Consider the following 12,607-nt stretch of genomic DNA (forward strand, 5'->3'; position numbering starts at 1 on the left):
GAAAGCAAAAGTAAATGAAATGGGGCCAGAACTTCACGGATCGGCGATACTTTATTAAGCAACAGAGGGACACATTTTCAGGAAGAAAATGGCAACTGGTTACAATAGGGGTCTGAGTTTTAGAGGGTTCAGTTATACTTGAATCATAGCACAGTGTGTCGGCTGGACAGTCAGGGCAAACAGCTGTGAAAGTCTGGAGCCCATTGCTGCTGGGAAATGGTGAAAGTCCAGAGCCCATTGTTCTCCTTCTCTCCCTGGGGGTTGTTTTTCCATATCCTTCAGAGATCTCAAGACAGTTTTTGGTGGTCTGGTCAGTCTTAGGATCCTCAGGCTGATGTGGTTTTCATTATCTGATCAGTAGATAGTGCTTGAAAGATCCTAAATTATAGGTTTCTCAGAATATCATATCCCCCTCGCTCTCTCTTTTGATTCAAATTGAACCCAGGGTCATTATACCACTAAGCTACATCCCCAACCCTTTTTGATTTTAAGACAGGTTCTCACTAAGCTGCCTAGGGTCTTGCTAAATTGCCCATGTAAGCTCGGCTAGCAGCCAATGCAAACTTTATTGGAATCCCCCCAGGGTACAGATCAGAGCAGGGAGCCAGAGAAAATCATGCGTGGCCCTGGCTGCCCAGGGTCTTTATAGGCTGGAATGGGTGGGGTTCCTGCTGAGTGACAGGTGGAGTTAAGGGTCAGCAGGTGAAGTTAAGGGTCAGTGGAATTAAGGATCAACAGGTGGAGTTAAGGGTCAGTGGAGTTTTCTTGTCCGTTTGGTTGATCACCGTTTGGTGTGCTGCCCTTTATCTCAGTTGCTCCGCTCTCCTTCCTACAGTTGCCCAAATTCCGACCTAACAGCCCAGGCTGGCCTCAAACTGGCGATCCTCCTGTCTCAGCCTCCTGAGTACCTGGGATTACAAATGTTTGTCCCCCTTCCCCAAATATCTACAGTAATAACTAGAACAATTTGTATTTTCAAGATAATTTTAGGAGGCAGACATTGAAATATACCTCAAATATGTAGATTTACATTAAAAGTTTTTCCTTCAGCTAGGTGCAGTGGCATACATCTGTAATGCCCACTACTGAGGAGGCTGAGGCAAGAGATTGCAGGTTCCAGGCCAGCCTAGGTAACTTAGAGAAACCCTGCCTCAAAATAAAAAGTAAAAAGGGCTTTAGATGCAGCTCAAAGGGAGAGTACCTCTGGGTTCTATCCCCAGTATCATAAAAATAAAAGAAGGAGAAGAAAGACCGGGGATATAGCTCACTGGAAGAGCTCATGCACGAGTCCCTAGGTTCAATCCCCAGCATTGAGGGGTGTGGGGGGGGACTCTCTCCTTTGAAGATATCCCTTACTGAGTGGCGATGAGACAAGCCAGTGACTTCACAAGAATTCACACCTGTTAGTGGATAGCAATTTGAAATAGGAGAGTGCATTTTCAAAGACCAGAAAACATTTGAAGAGACCTTAATGCTTTAAGATTTTTTTTTTCTGCAAAGTAATTTGAATTAATAAATGTCCACAGGAATACCTGCGTAGTAGTCTTGTCCAGATGTGTGCACCTCGGAAGGGTAGCACATGCCTGTTCAGCATAGCATCCTTGGTCATTCAAAAGGACACATAATAGGAGGCAAATATCTCCCAAAAGAATGAGTGAGTGGCACCTGCACACAGAGCCAGAAACAGGGTGTTAGCTAAGCCCATGGGGGCTTGGAGGTTTAGGAATGAGGAAGGTCAAAAACCCACAGGGTTTTTGTCTTTCTGCCTGAGGCTATTTTTGGTGGTTGAGTCAAGCTGGTCTCAGCTTTTCTGACATATTCCCAGGAAAGTTTGATATTCCAGATTTAGAGATCTCAGAAGTCCATGTTTACAACTAACCTGGGTCCCTCTTGTTGCACTCCCAGTCAGTTCTCCTAGACTGTCAGTTCCAGATGCTGCGCCAGTCCCTCACCCAAAGACTGTCTTCCAGTATTTGTGTCACTGACATGATGAAGTTCTCATGCTATCAAAAGAATCAGACAAAAACACATTGGCAGAGGAACAACACTCTACATTCTCACCTTTGAGCAAAGGGAAGCAAAAGGTTGGAGACAGAAATAACAGGCTGCCTCCAAAAAAGGACGAAGGTGTACAGCTTTTATGGCAGCTAGTGGGAAAGGTCCTGGACTCTTAAAAAAAAGTATGTTTATTAGTCGTTGATGGACCTTTATTCTTTACTTATTTCTGCATGGCGCTGAGAATCGAACCCACTGCCTCACACATGCCAGTCAAGACACTACCACCGATCCACAACCCCAATCCTACTTTTGAATTCCTAATTTTCTGGTATGCCTGTAAAACCTCATAAGACTGGGAACTAGCTTAGCTGTCCCATTTCCCCTGAAAGATTTTACTCCCTTAATCTTAAGGGGTCCTGTTTTTCACGGGAGCGGGGGTCTCCGACTGCCTCAGTTGCCAGGCATCATGTCCTGGTACAGCGCCCGCGGCTGGGCCATCTCACTTGGCCCCCAAGGGTACAGGTACCCGGCCACGTCCCAAAGGCCAAGGCCAAGGGGACACCCCACAGCGCTCGGACAGGGGCAGGTCAAGCCGGGGGTGCGCCGGTGCGAGTTCAGCCTGGGGCGGGGCGGGGAGCAGCAGGAGTGAGAGGAGTCGCCTTCCACCCGCCCCTCTTGCTGACGCGCGGCAAATCGGCTTCTCGACGGAGTGACAGGTCCCTGCCCTACAGCGCTGCGGGTCCGCGGAAAACCGCTCCAGCTCTAGGCCCCGCCCCAGTCGACAGATACGCCCAAACGGGGCGGGGCTTCCTGGTCCAGCCCGCGGCGGACCTCAGGGCGGAGTCCGAGCCGAGGCGCGGCAGGAGGAGCCCCGCGCCAGAGCGCTCCGCAGGGGGCGCACTGGAAACCCGGGCAATTTGTGGCGGCGCTGGGGCTGGGCCGCTTCACACGGCTGCCCAGCCTTTCTTCTTTCTTCCTTTCCTTTTTTTGGAAGGGAGTACTGGGTATTGAAAGTAGGGACGCTTTGCCCCAGACCAACATCACCAGTTCTTAGCCGTGGGCCTCGCTAAATTTCTGAAGCGCCCTCCAACTTCCTATCCTCCTGCCACAGCCCCCGCGTCTCCAGGATTACAGGCGTGTGCCACTACGCAGGCTGTGTTGCGCGCGGGGGACGCAGAGCCGCAAGGAGATAGACCAGTGCCCACGATGAGCGCGTGGTCCAGTGAGAGTTAAAGATAAGCTCGGTGCTGATGCGTGCAGGAAAACTTAGACCCAGTAGAAGAGGTCGAGGGAGGCAGGTCCTGGTCCCGACGGACCGTGGGGTCTGTTCCTACCGATAGGAGCCCTGGTCACAAGCGTGTACGATGTGGCCTGCCCAGGGACCCTGGGCGCACTGAGAGGCACCGCCGATTCCCTTTAGAAGCACCCTCCGGGATGCGGCCACCGGCACGACCAAGAAAAATCTCCGTGCAACTGGAAGGGCTTGACTCCAACGCGGTTGGGGAGGTCACTTCCCTCCTGGGGAGCTCCCGCTGCGCCATCGGTAGAGTTGGGACAAAAGTCACGTGAGGGTTTCTTGGGAGGACTTTAGGGGTTGAAGTGGACCGAAAGCTCTCACTTTTCCAATACATTTCCTGTTGCAGTTTAGCACCATCACTGCTCCCTGTCCCCTGGACTGCAGTCTCCAGGGCAGGGACTCCTTCCTCACGTTTAGTTCTGAGTCCTCAGCGTCTGGCACACAGCACACCCTTGGCAAAGATTTGTCGAATGAAAAGACTAGCAAGGGAGACGGTACACAGCAGGCACTTTAAGCTGCTGCTCTTGTCCCAAAAGAAAGGTGCAGACTGGCAGACCCCCAAGGAGTATCGACCTGTCATGATTTAGGTGGGACTGGAGAGGTAGTTCTGGTTTGGAGCGTGTTAGACTCGGGTAGGGCAGGCTTGGAATCTGGGTTCATCGCTATTTGTTTCTCTGGCCCCGCCCTCTCTCCACCTTGATCCTAAACTGGGAGGTTAAGGGTTAACTCGAGGATGCATGCCCCTTCAGCACCTGAGTAGGATTGGGGAGGGAACTCACTTCCTGTCCCATTTTGCCGGAGTCCTTCCCCTGGCTGGTGGAGGATGTCTTTGGCCCTGGAGCCCTGAGAAAACCCCAAGTATCTCTACCTCTGTAGTAAAGACCCTGAGTGGTGAGTTGGGAGTCCTGGGGTGAGGTTCACAGCAGAGAGACAATGGTGGTGCTCCATGTCTTGATGGGGGCGGGACTGGAAATCTTGGGAGGATGGCGGTGATCTGTGCTGGGGGGCCACTGCTAGCCAGCTTGATGGACTTGTGGCAAAGAGGGGCTTGCGGGAGGGTCCCAGGATGCCCTGTGACCTGAAGGAGGCAGCCGCCGCATGTGCCCCGGTGGATTGACCAGCCTCATTCACTCAGCCCAGCACACAGAGGGAGCCTGACCCACAAAGAGGAGCAAATCAGGTACCTGCCACTGTGTGCAGGGAGAGAGGAACGGTCCCAGGAGAGGATCCCACCTTTTGTCCCTCCCAGACTCTGCACGCTCATGGGGTTTGTGGAGTCTCAGGGCAGCACCTCCACCAGGGCTGGTCCCATCCGCATGGCTCTACTTCTGTCCCTCTACCCCCACCTAGCCAACCCCCTGCAGATGTGCATATTAATAGAGCTTTTGTCTTGGAGACCTGGGGGGAGGGACAGACTTTGCAAGGCCAACTAGCCTGAATTCCACCTCCTCAAAAGCTTTTGGTGGGGCCTCACCTGGAGATTCCGGCCACCCTGTGTGGCTAGGCCTTAGGACTTTGGAATCCTCTTATTTCTAGTTCATGCTGTGATATCCTGGCCAATGCAGGGAAAAATCACACGGGGCCAGAGGCAAACCTATCCTCTCTTTTCCAGATATTTGTGGGGCCTAAGAACCACATTCTCACCTTAGATCAAATCTTGGCTGCACCTGGTATGACTGTGAGCAAGTCACCCTGATCAGATAAAGAAATGATTTAGCACACAGATGCAGCGGGATAAAGTGAGTTTCAGGGCTGCATCCAGGCAGATAATTGTTCAGCACCTGCCAGCTGCTACTGTAGGATGACTGGTGAGAGTGACTGATTCTCTAGTTGGTTTGCACATGCTATTAAAAACAAAACAGAACCCCATTTTCTTGAACAATTATCAAAGACCTTTTCTGTCCCGGGATTGTTGCATGTATTCCTCAATTCTTAGATTTTTTTTTTTTTTTATATATATATACTGGGGATTGAACCCAGGGGCACTTAACCACTGAGCTACATCCGCACTTCTTTTTATTTATTTTGAGAAAGGGTCTCTCCTTAAGTTGCTGAGACTGTCCTTGACCTTGTGATCTTTGTGCCTCAGACTCCAGAGTTGCTGGGATTACAGGTGTGCACCACTGCATCTGGCTGATTCTTAGGACATCAAGGTAACCAGTATCATTTCCACTTGGTTACACCTACTAACAGTCGTCAGCACTTTTAGTGTTGGATGAACGCTAACTGAATTAGACACAGTGCCTATTTGTAGGCCAGGGGAAGAAATACACTCAAACATGATGGACCGCAGCACCATGATCCACAGGGGGATCATGTTGTGGGGTCCCAGTAGGGAGGCACCAATGGGGGGTAAGACGTGGCTGCAACAGGAAAAGCCTAAGGGAATAAAGCCCAAGTTGTAGGAGGGAGAGGTGGGGAGGCTGTAGGAGTTGTAGGAGGGAGAGGTCAGGAAGGAGACCTGAGTCAGGTTGCCAATGCCAGGCTTAAAGTACAGGTTTCCTGTGTTCTTTACCATCCCATCCCCCACCCCGCTCACCCCACCTAAGAAGGAGATTTAGAAAACGCTCTGTCTCCTATAAGGAGGCTCAACAAACTGTCCCAACTCAAAGAAAGCTAGGCTGACATTATGGAAACTGGGTTACCTACTTGGGCAAATGCCTTAGTGTCCTCAGGTGTAAAGAGGGCAAGGATGCTGCTGTCCTTTGCTAATGGCCATGATCACTGGTGCTATAACCAGTAACAAGAGAACCATAATAGCAAGCACTGAAGTGTGCCGACCATGTGCTACTACCCCATGTGGGACACTGCTCTGTGCTGTTGGAAGTAAGGTGTTCTTGTCTTTGTCCTGCTTGGGATGCCCCTGAGGAATGGAGGGTGGGAGAGTAGCCTGTTCAGAAGAGCTTAAGCCCCCTGGGATACTGAAGGAAGAATTGAGCAGGAACAAATTGAGTCCCCTGTGCTTGGGGCAGTTCCCCATGGTAGTTTGGGGCTACTCAAAAAAGGAAGGCGTAGCCCCCAGGGTTGGGCTGGAAAGACATAAGAAAATGTGGTTGGTCCTGCAGAACAAGTGCCCCCTGGTGGCCAGCTAGAGACACTGTTCCCATGGCTTGCCTGTTGTGGGAACCCCAAGAAGGGTGATGGAATGAACCAAGGAAAATCCAGAATTTGAGGCCGCAGGTAGAAAAGAAAGGAAAATGACTGCCTCACCTACCCATGCCCTGGCTCCCTCACCAGGGCCTCTCAGACCAGGCAACATTATCTTCCTGCCTTGAGGACTCGCCTGTCACAAAACTCTGCAAATTACTCTCCCATCTGGAGCCCACTTCCGCTGGCTGCCTGATCTGTCCCAGACCTTTTTGCTGTAACAGGCATTTATAGCTGGCCCCTGCTGGGCTCCAGTTATGCTCTGTGCTGCCCTGGGCTCTCTCCCTCCACCCTTCCTCCAGCTCAGGTTGGCCTCAACCTCTGGGACTGGAACTGTGGAAGGTGGGTGGCTGGAAAGCAAGGTGAGAGCTCCACCCTTGCCAACACAGCACTGGTCAGCTGAGTGGCCTTGGCCTTGACCCCTCTGAGATACCTCCAGAGACAAGGTGAGGGTCTGTGTGCCTGATCAAGGAGATAGTGTAGGCATGAACTTTCCCCCAGCCTTTTTACTTTGAAAGTTCTCAGACATTCAGAGCAGTTGGAAGAGCAGGTCAATGAACCTCCCTTTATGTATCTTACCAGTACATGAACATGGCTGAACCCTCAGACCCCTTCAGATCCAAACCCTATAGCATCTTCTTCTTCTTCCTTTTTATTTATTTATTTATTTATTTATTTATTTTGTGGGGTTGGGGATTGAACCCAGGGCCTTGTGCTTGCAAAAAGGCAAGCACTCTACTAACTGAGCTCTATCCCCAGCATCTTTTTAATAGACTTGGCCTAGATTCACAAGGCTAGAATCTCATTCAGAAATGGAGTCGTTAATCTAGTATCCCATCCGTATTCAGACTACCTCAACTGATCCCAGACTGTCCTTGAGAGCCTTTGAAACATGAGTTAATCAGGATCCAGTCAAGGTTCACCCACTTGGGAGTGACCATCATTTAGTCTCCTGTAGAACAACAACATCCCCATGGGCCATTATTATTCACATTCTGAAGAACCCAGATCCATTCCCCAAAGTCCTATCTGGGATATGTGTTGAATTGTTCCTTCAAGTGATGGTTTGATTTGTTCTTTATTCCCTACAATGCTCTGGGAACTGGAGGTTGGCTGTACAGCCCAGACTGGATTGAGATGAAACATTTGTAGCCAGGACCTGTGGTCCATAGTGCTGTGTGTACCCAGTGGTTGCATCAGGAGGAGGGAAGGTCAGGTTGTTCCTCTTTGGGAGGTGCTCACTTTAATCCCTGGGGCAAAGTGCTATGAAGTCTTAAATGCTGTAAGATGAACTGTCTGATTTCTTTGTCCTTTCTGCATTGCTCAGGCAGAGACCCTGACCAATGGGAAAAGGCAGTTCTCTGAGGAGGCCACACATTAGCATCTCTTAACACTAATGACTCAGGTGGGGTCAGCTTCCCTGCAGCAGGTCCTAACCCAGGGTTTTCAGCTCCACAGGTGTGGGAGAAGCTGAGGAAAGGGACCTGAGAGTGGGCCCAACTGCAAGAGGCAACCGCCACAGTGAAGGATGCTTGCAGAGCCAGTCCCAACTGCCCAGGAGCAAGAGCAGCTTGGAGCTGTCAAGCTGGAGGAGGAGGAGGCTGCTGGCCAGGAGGATACCAGGAGGCCAGAGGCCAGGCCTCGGCCTGAGGTGGCCCATCAGCTCTTCAGATGCTTCCAGTATCAGGAGGACATGGGGCCACGTGGGTCCCTGAGCCGGCTACGGGAGCTCTGCCACCATTGGCTGCAGCCAGCTCTTCACACCAAGAAACAGATCCTTGAGCTGCTGGTGTTGGAGCAGTTCCTGAGTGTGCTGCCCCCACATCTGCTGGGCCGCCTGCAGGGTCAGCAGCTCAGGGATGGAGAGGAGGTGGTGCTGCTGTTGGAGGGTGTGTCTGTGGATTCCAGCCACGTGGGGCCACTGGTGAGAGGGGGCAGGCAGCAGACTGCAGCAGGGGTGTGGACAGGGATGATGGCCCCAGGAAGAAACCCGGAATTCCACTTTCCACCAACTCCTTACCCTCTTCCACATGAGACTCTCCCCTTTCCTCCATCCCGTCCCTGCAGAGGCAGTAGACCTTAGACTGCCCCTGTTTGCCTCCTAACATGGACATGTTTCCAACAGGATTTTAGTTTCAATACTGGCAAGAATTGCCCCCATGCAGACATCAACTTGGAGGAACAAGGGGGCCCTTCTCAGGTCCCCAGCCACAGCCCCAAAAAGGAAGTACCCTCAGAAGAACCTCCAGCTCTGCGTCCATCGGATGAATTGCCCCCATCCCAGCCAGGACCTGCCAGTCCTGCTGCGTCTGGAGAGTGGAAACCTGCTCCAGATCCAAGACAGTCACTGAGCCCAGGGTCCCAGAGGACCCTCCCGTCCCTGCAAGACAGCAGTGAGGATCTGGTGCCCTGGACAGTGGATTGGATGGGGGTGGGTGGGAGAAAGCGGGAATGGCTTCATGGGGTGTGGGCCATGGGGGCCATGCCCGGAGGGCCCCTGGTGTGACCTCCTGACAGCTCTTGCTTCCTGTCTTGATGCTCTCAGCCCCGCAGGGCCCCTTGTGGCAGGAGGAAAATACCCAAGAGCAGGAGCTGGCAGCTGTGCTGGTGAGCTGAGCTAATCCCCTCACCCCAGGTCTTCCTTAGTTTAATTCGAGAAGGTGCTTCCTTCCATTCAGGTCCCAGAATTCCGTTCTTCATTCACTAAGGGTGTCTGCTCTTGTTATAGGAGTCCCTGACCTTCGAGGATGTCCCGGTGAAGAAGGCCTGGCCCAGGCACATTGTGGGTAAGCAGTCCTTCTCCAAGGTCATGACCACCAATGTCTTTTTTGCCTGCAGCTCCAGACCCTGCCTAAATTTTTGTTGGTGAGGTCTTTTTCTTTTTATTCCTTTTAATGGAGACAGGGTCCTACGTTGTGGGTCTCAAAACTGTGATCCTCCTACTCCTACTTCAGCTTCCCAGTAGCTGGGATTACAGGTGTGCGCCACCATGCCTGGTCTTTTTTTTTTTTTTTTTTTTAAAATGGCTCCTTATCTGGTCTAATCACCAACCCATTAATTTTGAGCTTTTAAAAATAGGCAGTCAGTATAAAAAATAAAATAGGTGGTGTCAACAAAATTGACCAAATTATGTTATGTGCATGTACAAATATGTAACAGTGAATCCCTCTATTAGGTTTAACTATAATGTGCCATTTGAAAAAAATGAATAGTCTAGATGAGAAAGATAAAATAGGTAGCCAAGGGAATGACTGCTAATAGGTATGAGGTTTCTATTTGAGATAGTAGTGATGGTTGAACAACATTGTGAATGTATTTAATGCACACAAAATGTATGCTTTTAAAGGGTATTGTGACAAATTTTATGTCATCTATACTTTACGGAAAATTTTAAAAATAGGTGATAGAGAAAATGGACCCCAGCCTCACCCACCCACCAGCTTTGCAGGGTCCTGGGTTTCTTTCCCCTTCTAGGCCCATCAGGTTTGGGTGATGCCCAAGAGTCCCTCAAAAGAGGTCCGACATCCCTGTTTGCTTCTTCCCTAGGATTTGAAAGCAGAACCCCAGACAAGGAAGAATTTAAACCAGAAGAGCCCAACGGGGCTGCCTGGCCCACTGCCATCTCAGCAGAGTCACAGGCATACAGCCTGGGGGTGACTGGAGAGCCTCTTGCCCAGACGCTGGGGAGAGGTCCTGGGACCAGTGGTACTGGTGGAGGAGGGACCCCTCCTGGCAGCACTGAAGTTTTGGAGGTCACAGTGGGCGCTGGCAGCCCTAGGTCAGAGGCAGAGCTGCAGTTCATATGTGCAGAGTGTGGAGGGAGCTTCCGGCAGTTGTCCCGCCTGAAGGCACACCAGCTGCGTTCTCACCAGGTTTCACGCTCCTTCCAGTGCCTGTGCTGCGGAAAGAGCTTTGGCCGCAGCTCCATCCTCAAGCTGCACATGCGCACGCACACTGACGAACGGCCGCACGCCTGCCACTTGTGCAACCACCGCTTCCGCCAGAGCTCACACCTGGCCAAACACCTGCTGACGCACTCCTCTGAGCCTGCATTCCTGTGTGCTGAGTGTGGCCAGGGCTTCCAGCGTCGTTCCAGCCTTGTGCAACACCTGCTGGCCCACGCCCAGGACCAAAAGTCCACGTGTGTCCCAGAGGCCAAGAAGGAAGGGAGAGAGGCGACTGTCTTCCAGTGTCCCCACTGCGTGCAGACCTTTCAGCGCCGCTCCAGCCTAAAGCGTCACCTGCGGATCCATGCCAAGGGCAAGGACCACAAGGGCTCTGAAGACCCGAGTAGTCTTAGCCTGGGCAGCGAGAGCAGGCCCTACGTTTGCAGTGACTGCAGCAAGGCCTTCCGGCGCAGCGAGCACCTGGTGATGCACCGGCGTGTGCACACAGGTGAACGACCTTTCTCGTGCCAGGTCTGCGGTCGCAGCTTCACCCAAAGTTCCCAGCTGGTCAGCCACCAGCAAGTGCACACAGGTGAGAAGCCCCACGCCTGCCCACAGTGTGGGAAGCGCTTTGTCCGGCGCGCCGGCCTTGCCCGCCACCTGTTAACCCACGGTGGCCCTCGGCCCCACCGCTGTGCCCAGTGTGGCAAGAGCTTCAACCAGACTCAGGACCTTGCCCGCCACCTGCGGAGCCACACGGGCGAGAAGCCCTGCCGCTGCAGCGAGTGTGGCGAGGGCTTTAGCCAGAGTGCCCACCTGGCGCGCCACCAGCGCATCCACACTGGGGAGAAGCCCCATGCCTGCGACATCTGTGGCCACCGCTTCCGCAACAGCTCCAATCTGGCCCGTCACCGCCGCAGTCACACTGGGGAGCGGCCCTATGGCTGCCCGACCTGCGGCCGCAGCTTCCGGCGCAATGCCCATCTGCAGCGCCACCTGGTCACACACACAGGAGTAGTGCAGGAAGTGGAGGCCCCCCAGGAGTGTCCAGAGTGTGGAAAGAGCTTCAGCCGCAGCTGCAACCTGCTGCGACACCTGCTGGTGCACACGGGTGCCAGGCCCTACTCCTGCGCGCAGTGCGGGCGTGGTTTCAGCCGCAACTCCCACCTGCTGCGCCACCTGCGAACCCACGCCAGGGAGACGCTGTACTAGCATCGCCAGGTTCCAGTAGCATTGCCCCACGCACCTGTGGGTGGATAGCACCCAAGGCCTTCCTCTAGGTCCCCGACATGCCCAATGCCCTCCGGCTCCTTGGTGATTGTCCTCCCAACCTGTGACTTTTTTTTTTTTTTTTTTTTTTGCTTTTGCGGTGCTGGGGATTGAACCCAGGGTTTTGTGCTTGCAAGGCAAGCACTCTACCAACTGAGCTCTCTCCCCAGCCCCCAGCCCTTTTTATGTTGAGACGAATCTAAGTTGCTGAGGCTGGCCTCTAACTTGCCATCCTCTTCACCTCTACCTCAGCCTCCCAAGTCATTGGGATTTCAGCGGGGCCCCCCACACCTGGCCCCTCCTGCTGCTTCTTTTCCTGGCCTCAAGAGTGTACTTCATATGCCTGAAGTAAATCGGCCTTCTTGGTCCTCTTTCTTTTCTTCTCTCTTTTTCTAACCCCACCCCTGCCCCACTAGGTCAATCCTTTTTGTTTTGTTTTGTTTTGTTTTTTTAATATTTTGGTTTTAGTTGTAGGTGGACAGAATACCTTTATTTTATTTTTATGTGATGTTGAGGATCAAACCCAGGGCCTCACGCATGTTAGGCAAGTGCTCTACCACTGAGCCATAACCCCAGCCCTAGGCCCAATCCCTTTATTTACACCACCAAACTGCCATCTGTCACCCTTCCCACTGTGATAGAGTGATGTCTTCCTCCAACCATCTGTAGTGGGGAAAGAAGCCAGCTGTGACAGGCAGCTTGATGGAAGGTCCAGGAATCTCACCCTGGAATTTATTCTCTTCCAGAGTCTACCCCCAAATCTGTGCTGCCCAATACAGCAGTCTCAAGCCATATGAGGCTCTCTAAATTCATCACAATGGAATAAAATGTTAAATCCCGGTTTCTGGATTATTGTTCTGGCACCTTGGGAACTACTCCACACTGACAACAGAAGCAGGTGAACTAAATCTGCCTGCTGGCCAAGCAGGCTGTCTCTTACGTATCCACTGGCTGCCCATGAACCTCTTAATCCAGCACATTGGCCCTGTGCCCTGGTGCTGCCCGTTAG

General features: G+C 52.3%; 1 protein-coding gene and 1 long non-coding RNA gene across 2 annotated transcripts; one reads left to right on the top strand and one right to left on the bottom strand.

The window, feature by feature from the left end:
- Positions 1 to 1,337: 1,337 nt before the first annotated feature.
- On the bottom strand, positions 1,338 to 3,414 carry LOC124969904 (uncharacterized). The gene is made up of 3 exons (XR_007106048.1): positions 3,333 to 3,414; positions 1,880 to 2,003; positions 1,338 to 1,665 (listed from the first exon to the last, which is right to left on the bottom strand). It is a non-coding gene; the product is annotated as an uncharacterized LOC124969904 (long non-coding RNA).
- Positions 3,415 to 7,970: 4,556 nt separating this feature from the next.
- On the top strand, positions 7,971 to 11,654 carry Zscan10 (zinc finger and SCAN domain containing 10). The gene is made up of 5 exons (XM_047534189.1): positions 7,971 to 8,366; positions 8,568 to 8,835; positions 8,988 to 9,049; positions 9,171 to 9,228; positions 9,989 to 11,654. The coding sequence occupies exons 1-5, from the start codon at positions 7,971 to 7,973 to the stop codon at positions 11,539 to 11,541; spliced, it is 2,337 nt and encodes a 778-aa protein (XP_047390145.1). The 3' UTR covers positions 11,542 to 11,654.
- Positions 11,655 to 12,607: the final 953 nt, after the last annotated feature.

Source organism: Sciurus carolinensis, chromosome 18, assembly GCF_902686445.1.
Source record: "Sciurus carolinensis chromosome 18, mSciCar1.2, whole genome shotgun sequence".
NCBI lineage: Eukaryota > Metazoa > Chordata > Mammalia > Rodentia > Sciuridae > Sciurus > Sciurus carolinensis.